Raw genomic sequence first — 12,678 nt, forward strand, 5'->3', positions numbered from 1 at the left:
ATACATAGATCCAAATAATGGGGACAGAAAATTTTCTTCATGGCTAGAGTTTATTTGCACTTTATAAACTTTTGAATTTTTATTTTTGAGATTATGTGATGTCAGATTTGTCAGGCAATTATGACTGGTTTTTATGTTGACAGCACATCTGTATCAATATAATTTTATCAGACTACATATCGATTAATGAGAGTCAGTGATATGAAGGTGATAATTTTCCTAGAATACAGTGAAGGGGGACTCCCTTTGCCAATTATTTTTTGGTAACTTTTTTTAGGAACTTAACACCTTCGTAAATATTTATAGATCCGCATTCTTCATTATGATGGCAACTGATTTCTATTCTACCAGAGTAGCGTCTACTGAAATACATTTAAAATGAAGAAAAGAAAAAGATCACTAAAAAGAACACCCAATAACAAAAATGGCAGATCCAAATGATTACCGTTAGAACTTTTTTAAAAAATGGTGATGGGTGATGAAATTTTCCTGAGCTGCTAATCTTTTATTCTACATAGTAGAGAAACTTCATGCTTCGCTTTGTTTTAAATGTCTTTTTATTAACAGAAATCCCTGCCACCGAACCTCCACAACTGCCTGGCAGGTGCCCAGAGTCTGAGCACACAGCATGGATTCCCTTCCATGGTCACTGCTACTATATCGAATCTTCATACACAAGAAACTGGGGCCAGGCTTCTCTGGAATGTCTCCGAATGGGTAGGTGCCACGTTTACTGTAAGAAAAATCTCATAATCACCTAGTCCGGATTACTATGGTACTTAAAAACACTGTACATTAAAATCCTGTGGAATGTAAACACACCAGCTTATTCTTCTTGTTAATTTCTATTGTGACAGGATGGTCCACATCATGCCTCCCCAATGTAATTTATAACATTACAGCCTCAAAATTTTAAAGAATTACAGTAGAAAAATAATCATTTGCCGAATAAGTCTTTCTCACTTTCTGCCCTAGTATTCTTTTGTTCTGTAGGGTTTTTTTTAATGTATATTTATTTATTTTGAGAAAGAGAGGGGAGGGGCAGACAGCTTAGCATGGAGGCCAATGTGGGGCTTGATCCCACAACCAGGAGATGGTGACCTGAGGTGAAATCAAGCATCAGACACTTAACTGACCGAGCTACCCAGGCGTCCTGCTCTAATATTCTGAATTGTTAGGATTGTCATTCTGAGTTATCTAGAGTGTCATACATTGCCTTCTGACCTCCATGGTTTCTGTTGAGAAATCACTGTCGATTCTCGGGAGGATCTCTTGTACATGATGAGTCACTTCTCTCTTGCTGATTTTAAGAATCTCTTTCTTTTGACAGTTTCTCGGGGATGTGGATTTCCTTGCGGTTATCTTACTTGGAGCTCGGATAGATGTGGAGCTTGCTAGATGCATACATTAATGTTTTTCATCAAATTTCAGAATTTTGGGGGCCATTATTCCTTCAAGTATTCTTTTTGCCCATTTCTCTTTCTTTTCCTTCTTGGACATCCATTATGTATATTTTGATCTAATTGGTGACGTCCCACAAATCTCTGAGGCTCTGTAAATTTTTCTTATTTTTCCTCCATTATTCAGATGCGATAATTTCAACTTACCTATTTTCATGTTTTTGTGGTTACTTCTTTTGCTTAATCAAATCTGCTGTTAAGCTACTCTAGTGAATTTTTCCTTTCAATCATTATGATTTTCAACTCCAGAATTTTAAGAAATAATTTGTATCTCTCTCTCGATATCCTCTATTTAGTGAGACATATCTCATACTCTTTTCTCATACTTTAGCCATGTTTTCCTTTAGTTCTTTAACATAGATGATTTGGTCTTTGGTAAGTCGAAGGTGTGACTTTCTCAGGAACAGTTGGTATTTACTCCTTGTCTTGCGTATGGGCCATACTTTCTTGGGTTGTTTTTTTTTTTTTTTTTTTTTTTGCATTTCCTGTGGTGTTTTTTGTTGAAAATTAGACATTTTAAATAATATGATGCACAACTCTGGAAATAAGATTCTTTCCATTCCACAGAGTGTGTTGTTTTTGCTGTTTTTTTTTCTTGTTCAGTGATTTTCCTTAACTATTTTTGTAAAGTTTATATTCTTTTTCATGTGTCATCATGGTAGTTACTGCTTAGTTAGTTCAGGGGGTCAGCTAATGACAGCTTCCACACTCATACAATAGTTGACAACTCTGCCTTAGTGCTCACTTCCTTCTTGCAGATCCTCAAGGTTAGCCAGAGTGAGAGCTTAGAAATCTCTCAGATTTTTTGTAAATATGCACATGTACACGCCCCAGTGCATGTCTGTGGCCTTCTAGATTCTCAAGAATGGATCAAAGCTTTTTGGAGCTCACTAGGGACATCTTATTCCCATTTTTCCTTTTAAGCTTTTGTTGTTGTTGTTGTTGCTGCTGTTTTGTTATTCTTTTTTCTTCAACTGTTATCCCTGCCTCAGGCACCTGTGATGTTAGATAATTGCATGAACACCTTCAGAGACAAGACCGTTTACATTTGGAAGAGCTCTGAATTGGGGCAAATAAAGCCAAAGCTTTGCAAGTCAGACTTTCCAGGGAACTGTCAGAGAGATAAAATAATGGAAATTCTTTGAAGTGGGACTTTGCAAGAGCTCCACCGCCATTCTGATTATTCTAGTGGTTTCTAGGCTGCTAGTTTTCACTGTGATTTGGGAGCTGTTCGTTTTTAAGGTAAACAGAGAGCTGAGGGTAATGCAGTGAAATTAGAGCAAGTTAAAACATCATGAAGCTCACTCTTAACACAAAAACCGAATTTTTTAAGATAAGTATCGCTGGATTGTTACACGCTGCTTATTAATCTTTAGGGTTCCAAAATTTGTCAGTGTTCTTAATGCTTTTGTAGAGGATTGCCGTGGATACTTACTCTCTCTCTCTCTCTCTCTCTCTCACTCTCAAAAATAAATAAGTATTTAAAAATAAATACATACATATATAAATACATAAATAATGAAATTTTAAAATTGCAATGAAGATGGAGAAACTTTGTTTCCAATTTTAGAGGACTGCGTTTTCCTGTAAATAAAATGAATGACTTTCACTTACCAAAATATGTCATAAATATTTCGAAATGGTTATCATCCCTGAAATATATTAAACCATGGAATATGTGACTGTGAAATAAAAACACTAATCAAGGGGATAATCCAGGACCCAGTAACATGGGATGCAGGCACACGGCTAAGTGTAGGTTTTTGAGATCCAGAAGGCCTGGATCATGCCATGACCCTACCCTCTCCTATCTTCAGGATCTTGACAAATTACTTACCTTCTGTACTTTTGGTTCCTTATCTATAAAGAGGGGATAGTGCTCATTTGATACGGTTGTTGTAAAAGTTTAGGGAGATCATACTGGTAAAGCACAAGGCAAATGTCTGGCATGGAGTACTTAAAATATATTAGTGGTTATTATTAGAAAGCTATAGTATTTTACTATAAACTCTAATGCTGACGCTGAATCAACCCTAATGTAGTGTAAGGTGTTGGTGCCGTAGTAATCTAACCAGTCTGTCAGTTTCCTATCTCATTTTACTTCCTACAATCCCATACCTAGAGGATCAATACTCCTCTAGGGCACTGCATCATTCTGCTGCCTGAAAAAAAACCCAAGTGTTCTTTATCACCACCCTAAATACCAATCTCTTGCCATCTGCAGTGAGGCCCAACCCAAGTCTTTTTTCACCTGTTGGTCAGATTAGTCAGGCCAAACGGAGCCATCTATTAGCACTCTAGGCTCCTCCCAGTAGATAAATCTATCTATCCATCTATCCTTTGTCTAACTCCTCTCACCACAAACCAAACATGGGAGAGTCCGTGTATCTGTGCGCCATGTTCCTGAGTAAGCACTATGCTTTCCTCCCTGTCTTTTCTCTTATTCCTTCTCTTCTTGGAATGGTTTTCTATTCTTTCTACTTGAAATCCTATGGTTCCTACAGCTTGAATTCTATTTTTCCATGTTCCCCTTTAGTTGTTTCACCTAAAACAAATCTTCGGTTTGACATGTCAGTTACATATCGTACTTATTTTCTCTTCTAATGCATCCGTCTATCTGTCTATAATGTCTCCTGAACCATAACCTTGTTGAGACAAACTCTATGAAAACCTGAATAGACATTTTTTCCAAAGAAGACATGCAGATGGCCAGCAACACATGAAAAGATGCTCAACGTCACTCATCATTGTGGAAATAAAAATCAAAACCATAATGACATGGCGAATGGCCAAAACCTGTCAGAATGACCAAAATCAAAAAGAAAAGAAATAAGTGTTGGCAAAGATGTAGAGGAAAAGGAACCCATACGTGCTGTTGGTGGGAATGCAAATAGCTACAGCCACTATGGAAAACAGTATGGAAATTCCTTAAAAAATTAAAAATAGAAGTGCCATATCAGCCAATAATTCCACTATTGGGTATTTACCCAGGGAAAACAAAAACACTACCTCAAAAAGATATATGTACCCTTATGTTGTTTGCAGCATTATTTATAATAATCAAGATGTGGAAGTGTCCAGTAGATGAGTGGATAAGGAGAATGTGGTACACACACACACACACATACACACACACACAGTGGAATATTTCACAGCCATAAGAAGGATGAGATTGTGCTTTTTTTGAGACAACATGGATGGACCTAGAGGGCATTTTGCCAAGTGAAATAATTTAAAGAAAGATAAATACCATATTATCCTATGCAGAAATGGGATCAAAAAAAAAAAGAATAAACGAATAGCAGAATCAGAATTATAAATACAGAGAACAAACTGATGGCTGCCAGAGGGGAGGGAGGTAGAAGGTTGGGCAAAATGGGCGAAGGAGAGAGAGAGAGAGAGAGAGAGAGAGAGAGAGAGAGAGATACAGGCCTCCAGTTATGGACTAATAGCAGACAGACGTGACTGACAAAGAGTAAAATCAATAAGATTAGGCATTGGTGTTAGAAAGGGTGGAAGCCAAGAGTGATTCTCAGGTTCAGGCTCGAGCAAATGGGAAGATGATGACGCTACGTACCGACATGGAAACAGTTAAGGAGGAATAAGATTTCTAGGAAAGGATTTTGTGAGTTTTGTTTTGCACATGTTGAGCTTGATGTGCCCCTGAAACATTAAAGCAGAGTTTTCAAGAAAAGAGAAAAGACGCATTGTCTTACTCATCTTCTCATGTCCTTCAGCAACTCATTTGGTGTTTGTAACGCACATGATGCTTAAACCATCATATTTGCAGAATGGAAACTGAAATTCTTAGAAGTCAAATGTCTGTTCTTTGAAATTCTGTCCCTTAAGTGGAGAAGTTGGGGTGATTTTTATTACTTCTAAGATCAATACTGTCATTACAAAAATATTTTTAGCTGCTTAACTATAGTTCCATCATTGTGTGTGTGTGTGTGTGTGTGTGTTTCTACATTGCAGGCTCTTCTTTGGTTTCCATTGAAAGTGCTGCTGAGTCAAGTTTTCTGTCATACCGAGTTGAGCCACTTCAAAGCAAAACCAATTTTTGGATAGGATTGTTCAGAAATGTCGAAGGTAATTTTTTGCGGCATGATAATCACAGATATTTCACAGTGGTGTTTGCAAAACAAGTTTTCAGCTCCAGAAAGTCTTGCCTTAAATAATGATTAATTGGTGAAGAATTTGAAAATTCAAACTCATATTTTCACTTACGATAAGAACTGAAATTTTAAATGACTCATGTATTATGTATGCTATCTTGGAAGCTGCCAATTAAAAGAGTGTTTTCTGTAGCTAAGTTAATTTAAGAAACTTTAAAAAGTATTTTCTATCTTCAGAAAAAAATTAGGGGAGGATAAGTATACGTATTTGTACTAATTAGGAATAAATGTTCAACGAAAGCTGTATAAGAGACATATTCTTTTCAGGTTTTTTTTCCCTATAATAATTGGTCATTATAATCTTGCAAACTAAAAGTCTGGTTGTAAACAACTATTGATTATAGTTTAATATGTATAGAAATTTTGCACGAATAGGTAGAATTTATTTTAAGATGGGTGATTTGGAGGGCTGCATAAGTGACCCAGTTGGTTAAGCGTCTGACTTTTGATCTCAGCTCAGGTCTTGATCTCAGGGTTGTGAGTTCAAGCCCCGGGTTGCACTCCCTGCCTTGAAGCCTATTCGAAAAAAAAACAACAAAAAAACCCAAAGGTGATTTTTAACTTCTGTTTTTATTGACTTAATTTGACAACCAGGAATGTGGATGTGGATAAACAACAATCCAGTTTCCTTTGTCAACTGGAACACAGGAGATCCTTCTGGTGAACGAAATGATTGTGTAGCTTTATCCGCAGCTTCTGGATTTTGGAATAATATTCACTGTTCTTCCTACAAGGGGTATATTTGTAAAAGACCAAAAAGTAAGTAAGAATGTTCCTTGTGGCCCGTATGTTCACAGGCCATCATTTCTTTTAAATATCAAGACGTCATGTGTGGGATTATAATGTGATTTTACGTCCCTCGCAAGCCCTACCCCAGTGTAAGTGAAAAACCCACTCTGCCCTGGTGCTCAGCTATCCGCAGCTCTGAGTGAGCAGAGAATTGCCTGCTCAGCTGACATAATGATGTTGGTATATCAGTGCATTTCTAATGGGATACCCACACATAGGGACTGTCAAGTTGTAAGCGGTTTGGAGAGCCAGTTGACAAAGTCATCCCCACCAAGGGGATGGGGTCAAAGTTCCAGAGAGTTCTCAGAATTTGTTATAGAATAAATCGTGGAAGACCAATGAAATCTCCTTCTGAGATTAAGTGGCAGACCCTGTGAAGACACAGTTTGGGGGAATTAATAGTGTGATATGCCCACGACATGGTACTACCTAAACTTTAATATTTTCACACCAGTCCACTTTATATAACATCCTTCCGAAGAGATAAAATTAATTAGGGAATCTATTTAAATAAATGAATTAGGTAAATTAACACTCTCTCCCCAATACATCTTGTTATTTTGGAATTAGGTAGTTCCTCAGTCTGTTAAAACTCTGTTCTGAGACACCACACTCTTTGATGCAGTGTTGAAATCTTAGTTTACTTTTCATTCCAACACGCTGTGGTACCTTAGGCTTCAGTGGGCCAATTTCAAAAGATCTAGCCAAGAATACATGATTATTGGATAGATTGGATAGATTTTGAGCGTCAGTATCAGTGGCTCAAATGCAACTCACTGGATCGTATTTTCAGGATTTCCATTGTATTCAAACTCTCCCTACAACTGTAGGATGCTGATATAGTATGTATATATATATATAGATAGATAGATACATACATACATACATACATACCTACATACATTCATACGCATAAGTCTTATAGCCTCTATCATCTATCCTATATCGTATAAGTCTTGTAGCCTCTATCATCTATCCTATATCGTATATCGTATATATATTGTATCCTATCTATACATACATGTATCTATGCGATACATCTATATCGTATCCTATCATATCGCATCATATCATATCACCATGAACAAAATATGGAGGACTCCATGTATCTGCGAGCCAAATAATACTCATTATCTACATGTAATTATTATGGGTTTTTATAAGTATTTAATTGATTTCTTATTTCACAAACAGTTGTTGATGCTGAACCTACTCATGCATTAATTACCACAAAAGGTAAGACCATTCATTATGAAATTTTAAGATCTGTATTAGTAATGTATCAATACAGTTTGCTTGTTTTAACAACCATGATAATCCCTTCCCACACCCCCCCTGTACTCGCAGTAGAATTGCTTGGGGGTACATTAACCTTTGTCATTATGTCATCAGCCTTCCTCGAATGATGCTCTAGAAAAGCAGGCCTTGGAGTCAGGTCGGGGTTTTTACCATAGATATTATTGAAGACATTGCTGTGTTGCAGAGCTACCTTTTGGAACCCACGGGGGAAATTTCTCTCGAATCTTTGTGGGTTTTTTTTTTTTCATTTTTTTTTTAAAGCAACCTTTTAAATTTTAAGTTTATAGACAACCTGAACGTTAAGGCTCTTTACAATTTTATAGACAACTGATTTATTTCGCTTATTGTGTTAGCAGCTAAAAAAAACTCAAAGTGAGATTTAGGGTTTGCCTGCCACCTCCTTATTAGCCTTACGGGTGCTATTTGTTTAATTATACTCATGATTTCAAATTTCCACTATTCCGATTTTCTCTTTTCCCTATTTTTTCTTTTTAAATGTTTATTAATTTTTTTTAATGTTTATTTATTTTTGAGAGAGACAGACAGACAGAGCATGAGCAGGGGAGGGGCAGAGAGAGAGGGAGACACAGAATCCGAAGCAGGCTCCAGGCTCTGAGCGGTCAGCACAGAGCCTGATGCGGGGCTCGAACTCACAAACCGTGAGATCATGACCTGAGCCGAAGTCGGATGCTCAACCGACTGAGCCACCCAGGTGCCCCTTTTCTTGCTTTTTAAAAATCATCATTATTATTGCTAGTCTATGTATCTTCGTATGATGTATTTGTCATCAGCCTTCAGTTATTTTCAAACAGCGATAAATATTTTAAAACATTGATTAACTAAGAGATGAAATATCCTTGCAACCGAATACTAATATTAACGTTTAAAATAATCCTTCATGTTACCTGGACTCCTGTGTTCATGTCCTGCATTTCTCTCTGACAAATGTCAAAGAACATTTGAAATGAAAGAATATATATTCTTCGTTTAGTTTTTCCAAAAAGAAAGTTGTATTGTTCTTCATAGCATTCTACCTTTGGCCTCCCTCCATCTTTATCCTGATGAGTTTGTTTATTTCCAGCTGACCCCAGGAGGATGGACCCTTCCAAACCAGCTTCCAACATGGCAGGAGTCGTGGTCATTGTGGTCCTCCTGATCGTAACAGGTGCTGGCCTCGCTGCATATTTCTTTTACAAGAAGAGACGTGTGCACTTACCTCAAGAGAACACTTTTGAAAACACTCTCTATTTTAACAGTAGGTTGAGTCCAGGAACTAGCGATACAAAAGATCTCGTGGGCAACATCGAACAGAACGAACATGCAGGCATCTAGTCTCATAATGTGATTTCGATATATTTGAATTTCATAACATTATACTAAAATGTTAAGGTTCTTTAATTCAATGTGATTGTCTCCTTTACAATTAGTACTGTATTGCACTGGCCTGTCCTTTTCCTTTGCCTAATTGAAGAAATAATCGCTCATTTTCTAGTCTGGCAAGGTATCTTCGTGAAAGAGAGGTAATGATATTGATGACCACTTCTAAAAATATGTTAGGTGAACACACAACACCATAATGCCAACACATTTAAGCCTCACTTGTGTGTCGGTAGTGTCGACTGCCTGTGACAGAGTGATTAGAAGAACCCCAAACACCTAAGCTTCCGAAAATAGTTTAAGGTGCTCCCAAAGAAATGTTACCTATTGAATAATAATTCGGTAATTAGAAAAACATTTTGAAAATCAAGTACACGTAACTTGTTCTTTGTTGTTTCAGGTAGCATAAAAATTTAGTCACATTTTCCTCTTACCAATCCTGACTTTTACATCAGTTATTTAGAATTGCATTTGTACATGTGCAGAAAGAATGAGGCAGCTGGGAACCTGTTTTCCCCTAGCAGGGTTTTCAAGGCGGAATATTGCAAATGTGTTCTTTGTCCTGTTATATGTATATCAGGAATGCAAAGATGTGAAATAAAAATGTAAATTTGCATAACTGGGTGTACTTAGATAATGTGAAATAAACATCAAAGACAAGGTCTATTTATAATATATTTGTGTTTTGGTGATCTTGGTAAATGTAAATTTTCTTTTAAGTGTGACTTATTTATCTATTTTCTTTATACTGGTCTTTCCTCTGAAAATAAACAATTTATTACTCGATCAATTCTTTAAACTAGACCCTCCATCTGTTTGGAAAAGACGTGTTGCTAAAGCATTATGTACAAAATGAATTTTTTCTCATGGTGACTTACATAATTTCCCCAGATCTTCACCTATAACATTGATGCCACTCAGAAGTCCACAACCAAAGGCACTGTTACTGAGAATCGGATCTCTAAATATCTTTTTGTCACTTTAATAATTCCTTTTTGCTTTTAAAAATTTTACCTTAGGGTCACCTGGGTGGCTCAGCTGGTTGAGCATCCAACCCTTGATTGCAGCTCCTGTCATGATCCCAGGGTCATTGGATCGAGCCCCATGTCAGGCTCTATGCTGAGTATGGAGCCTCCTTGGGATTCTCAATCTCTCTCTCCCCCTCCCCACCCCATCTGCCCCCCTCCCCACCCCATCTGCCCCTTCCTGGCTCACACACACACACACACTCTCTCTCTCTCTCTCTCTCTTTCTAAAAAAAGAAAAAAGAAAAGAAAAGAAAAGAAAAGAAAAGAAAAGAAAAAAGAAAAATTTTCCCTAAATAAAGCTTCACATACATGGTGTAATACCAGGATGTTTTGCATCTCACGTAGGGACTACACTATCAGCCCATCCTTCCCTTTCTCAAGGGACTGCTCAACAGGCGGGAGCTCCTTACCTGGGGTCTCTGGATGGGACTCCTTGGATGCCATTAAGGGGTCTATGAATGTCCAAAAAATTGCATGCAAAACATTGTACCAATTTGTGTTTGTGCCTTTTTTTTTTTTTTTCTGGGAAGAAAATAGATTTTCAGGTAAGTCTGTAGTTCAAAAAAGATTAAGAAGCAGAACACTGGGTAGGGACAGGATGGACTTTCTAATACCCCAACTCAGATGAGTAACAGGTGGAAAGAAATAGGAAGTGAGAGGGAGGCAATTGTGGAAAAGGTTGCTGAGCACACACAATTCCCTTTCATCCCTGAAACACGAGAAAACAAATTGCTTTTCCTTTCTTGTGAGAATGAACCATATTCAGTTTGAAGAAGTTCTAATGGAGATGATGGCTGTAGTGTCACACCTGTGTGTAGTGAACTGTACTACAGAAATGCCTTTCCTAATATACATATATATATATATATATAGTACATATATAAGCTATATATGTTAGTGTGTGTATATATTAGTATATATATTAGGAATGCTATATATATTCCCCTAACATATAATATATATTCTCTATATATAATGCTATATATAGAAATGCTATATATATTTCTAATATATATACTAATATATTCCTAATATATATACTACATATTCTCTCTTTATAATAGCCCTTTCCTAATACACATATTTGTATCTCTCAAGATACAAGAGAGCATTAGAAATGTTGAATAAGGAGGAGTACCTAAGTGAGCATGATTTTTTTTTTCTTTTTTTTTCTTTTTTTTTTTTTTTTTTAAATTTTTTTTTTCAATGTTTATTTATTTTTGGGACAGAGAGAGAGACAGAGCATGAACGGGGGAGGGCCAGAGAGAGAGGGAGACACAGAATGGGAAACAGGCTCCAGGCTCTGAGCCATCAGCCCAGAGCCCGACGCGGGGTTCGAACTCACGGACCGTGAGATCGTGACCTGGCTGAAGTCGGACGCTTAACCGACTGCGCCACCCAGGCACCCCCTAAGTGAGCATGATTTAAACATTGTTGACACAAGTCCTTTTCATTATAACTGAGAGCTGCATCTTCACAGAAAACATTTTGGGCTTCAAACATGTATCTCAGACTTAAATGTCTTACCTTTGCAAGAAACATTCCATAGTTGGCAGAGTGCTGAGCCTTATACGTCCCACTCACATTATCCCCTCAAACATAAATTGTTAGGTCATTTGTATCTACGCATGTATCCAAACACAATACTAAACTATCAAGGGTATTTTGGGGGTGGGGGAGAGAAACATAGGGGGGAGAAGAGTAGTTGTATGCAGTTTTGGTTTTGATTATTATAGTTGAGCTGTGCGTCTTAACCAGAAATTCTATCTGGCGGTAAATGGTTAAGCGTTCTCCTCGATGGCTTTGCACTTGCTTCAGGTTTGCATCAGCATCCAGCAGGTGGAAGATCCTTAAGGATATTGTTTTTCCCCAGTTGAGCTCATACCATGTGAATAGTCTGTAACTTGAACTCTAAAACTAAAGCTGAGATTTGTAGACACCAGGAGACTTTTAATTCACTTTTCCGTATTCGCTAGTGCATCTGTCTGAGTATCTGCCCGTTCATTTGGCAGATATTTCTGGAGCATCTATTACATGTGCTAGGCATTGAGCTAACTCCTGGGGATTCAGATCTGGGTCAGGACCAGTGCCCGTTCACAAACGGAGGTGTAGACACAGATCATTTTACAGCGATGTGGGAATGCGCTAGTAGAAATACGCCTAAGATACTTTTTCAGCTTTATTGAGGTAGAGTTGACATACAACATTGTGTAAGTTTAAGATGTACACCATAATAACTTGATATATGTACATATTGTAAAATGATGACTTCAAGGTTAGGTAGCACATCCAACCCCTCACATAATGACAATTTGAAATACACGGAAGATATTAGTGGAACAGTGACGGACGCAGACGTGGTTTCAGCAGTGTGACAGCCAGGTTTCGTGGGCCTGAGGAGTTGCCTTGGGTGGGGAGGGGCACTTTTGAAGAAAAATAATACAAAAAAGTAGTACAACAGGGAAAAATCATTCAAAATGAGAAAAGAAGTCATGAGAAATTACAAATTTTTAAAAGTCGGCACGTACAACGAACATCATAAATTCAGGA

At 37.5% G+C, this 12,678-nt stretch overlaps 1 protein-coding gene across 1 annotated transcript in view; it reads left to right on the forward strand.

Annotated features, from left to right (window-relative positions):
• Positions 1–9,755, forward strand: part of MRC1 (mannose receptor C-type 1) — a 91,747-nt gene extending 81,992 nt beyond the window's left edge. Inside the window, exons 27-31 of the mRNA XM_047066300.1 lie at positions 568–717; positions 5,436–5,549; positions 6,230–6,394; positions 7,619–7,660; positions 8,805–9,755. Of these exons, the coding sequence (XP_046922256.1) occupies positions 568–717; positions 5,436–5,549; positions 6,230–6,394; positions 7,619–7,660; positions 8,805–9,055 (722 nt within the window). The 3' untranslated portion in view covers positions 9,056–9,755. The remainder of the gene's footprint in view (positions 1–567; positions 718–5,435; positions 5,550–6,229; positions 6,395–7,618; positions 7,661–8,804) is intronic.
• Positions 9,756–12,678: the final 2,923 nt, after the last annotated feature.

This window comes from Lynx rufus, unplaced genomic scaffold (assembly GCF_022079265.1).
Source record: "Lynx rufus isolate CCGP_SWC_20201006 ecotype Redwood Valley unplaced genomic scaffold, mLynRuf1.p SCAF_7, whole genome shotgun sequence".
Classification (NCBI taxonomy): Eukaryota; Metazoa; Chordata; class Mammalia; order Carnivora; family Felidae; genus Lynx; species Lynx rufus.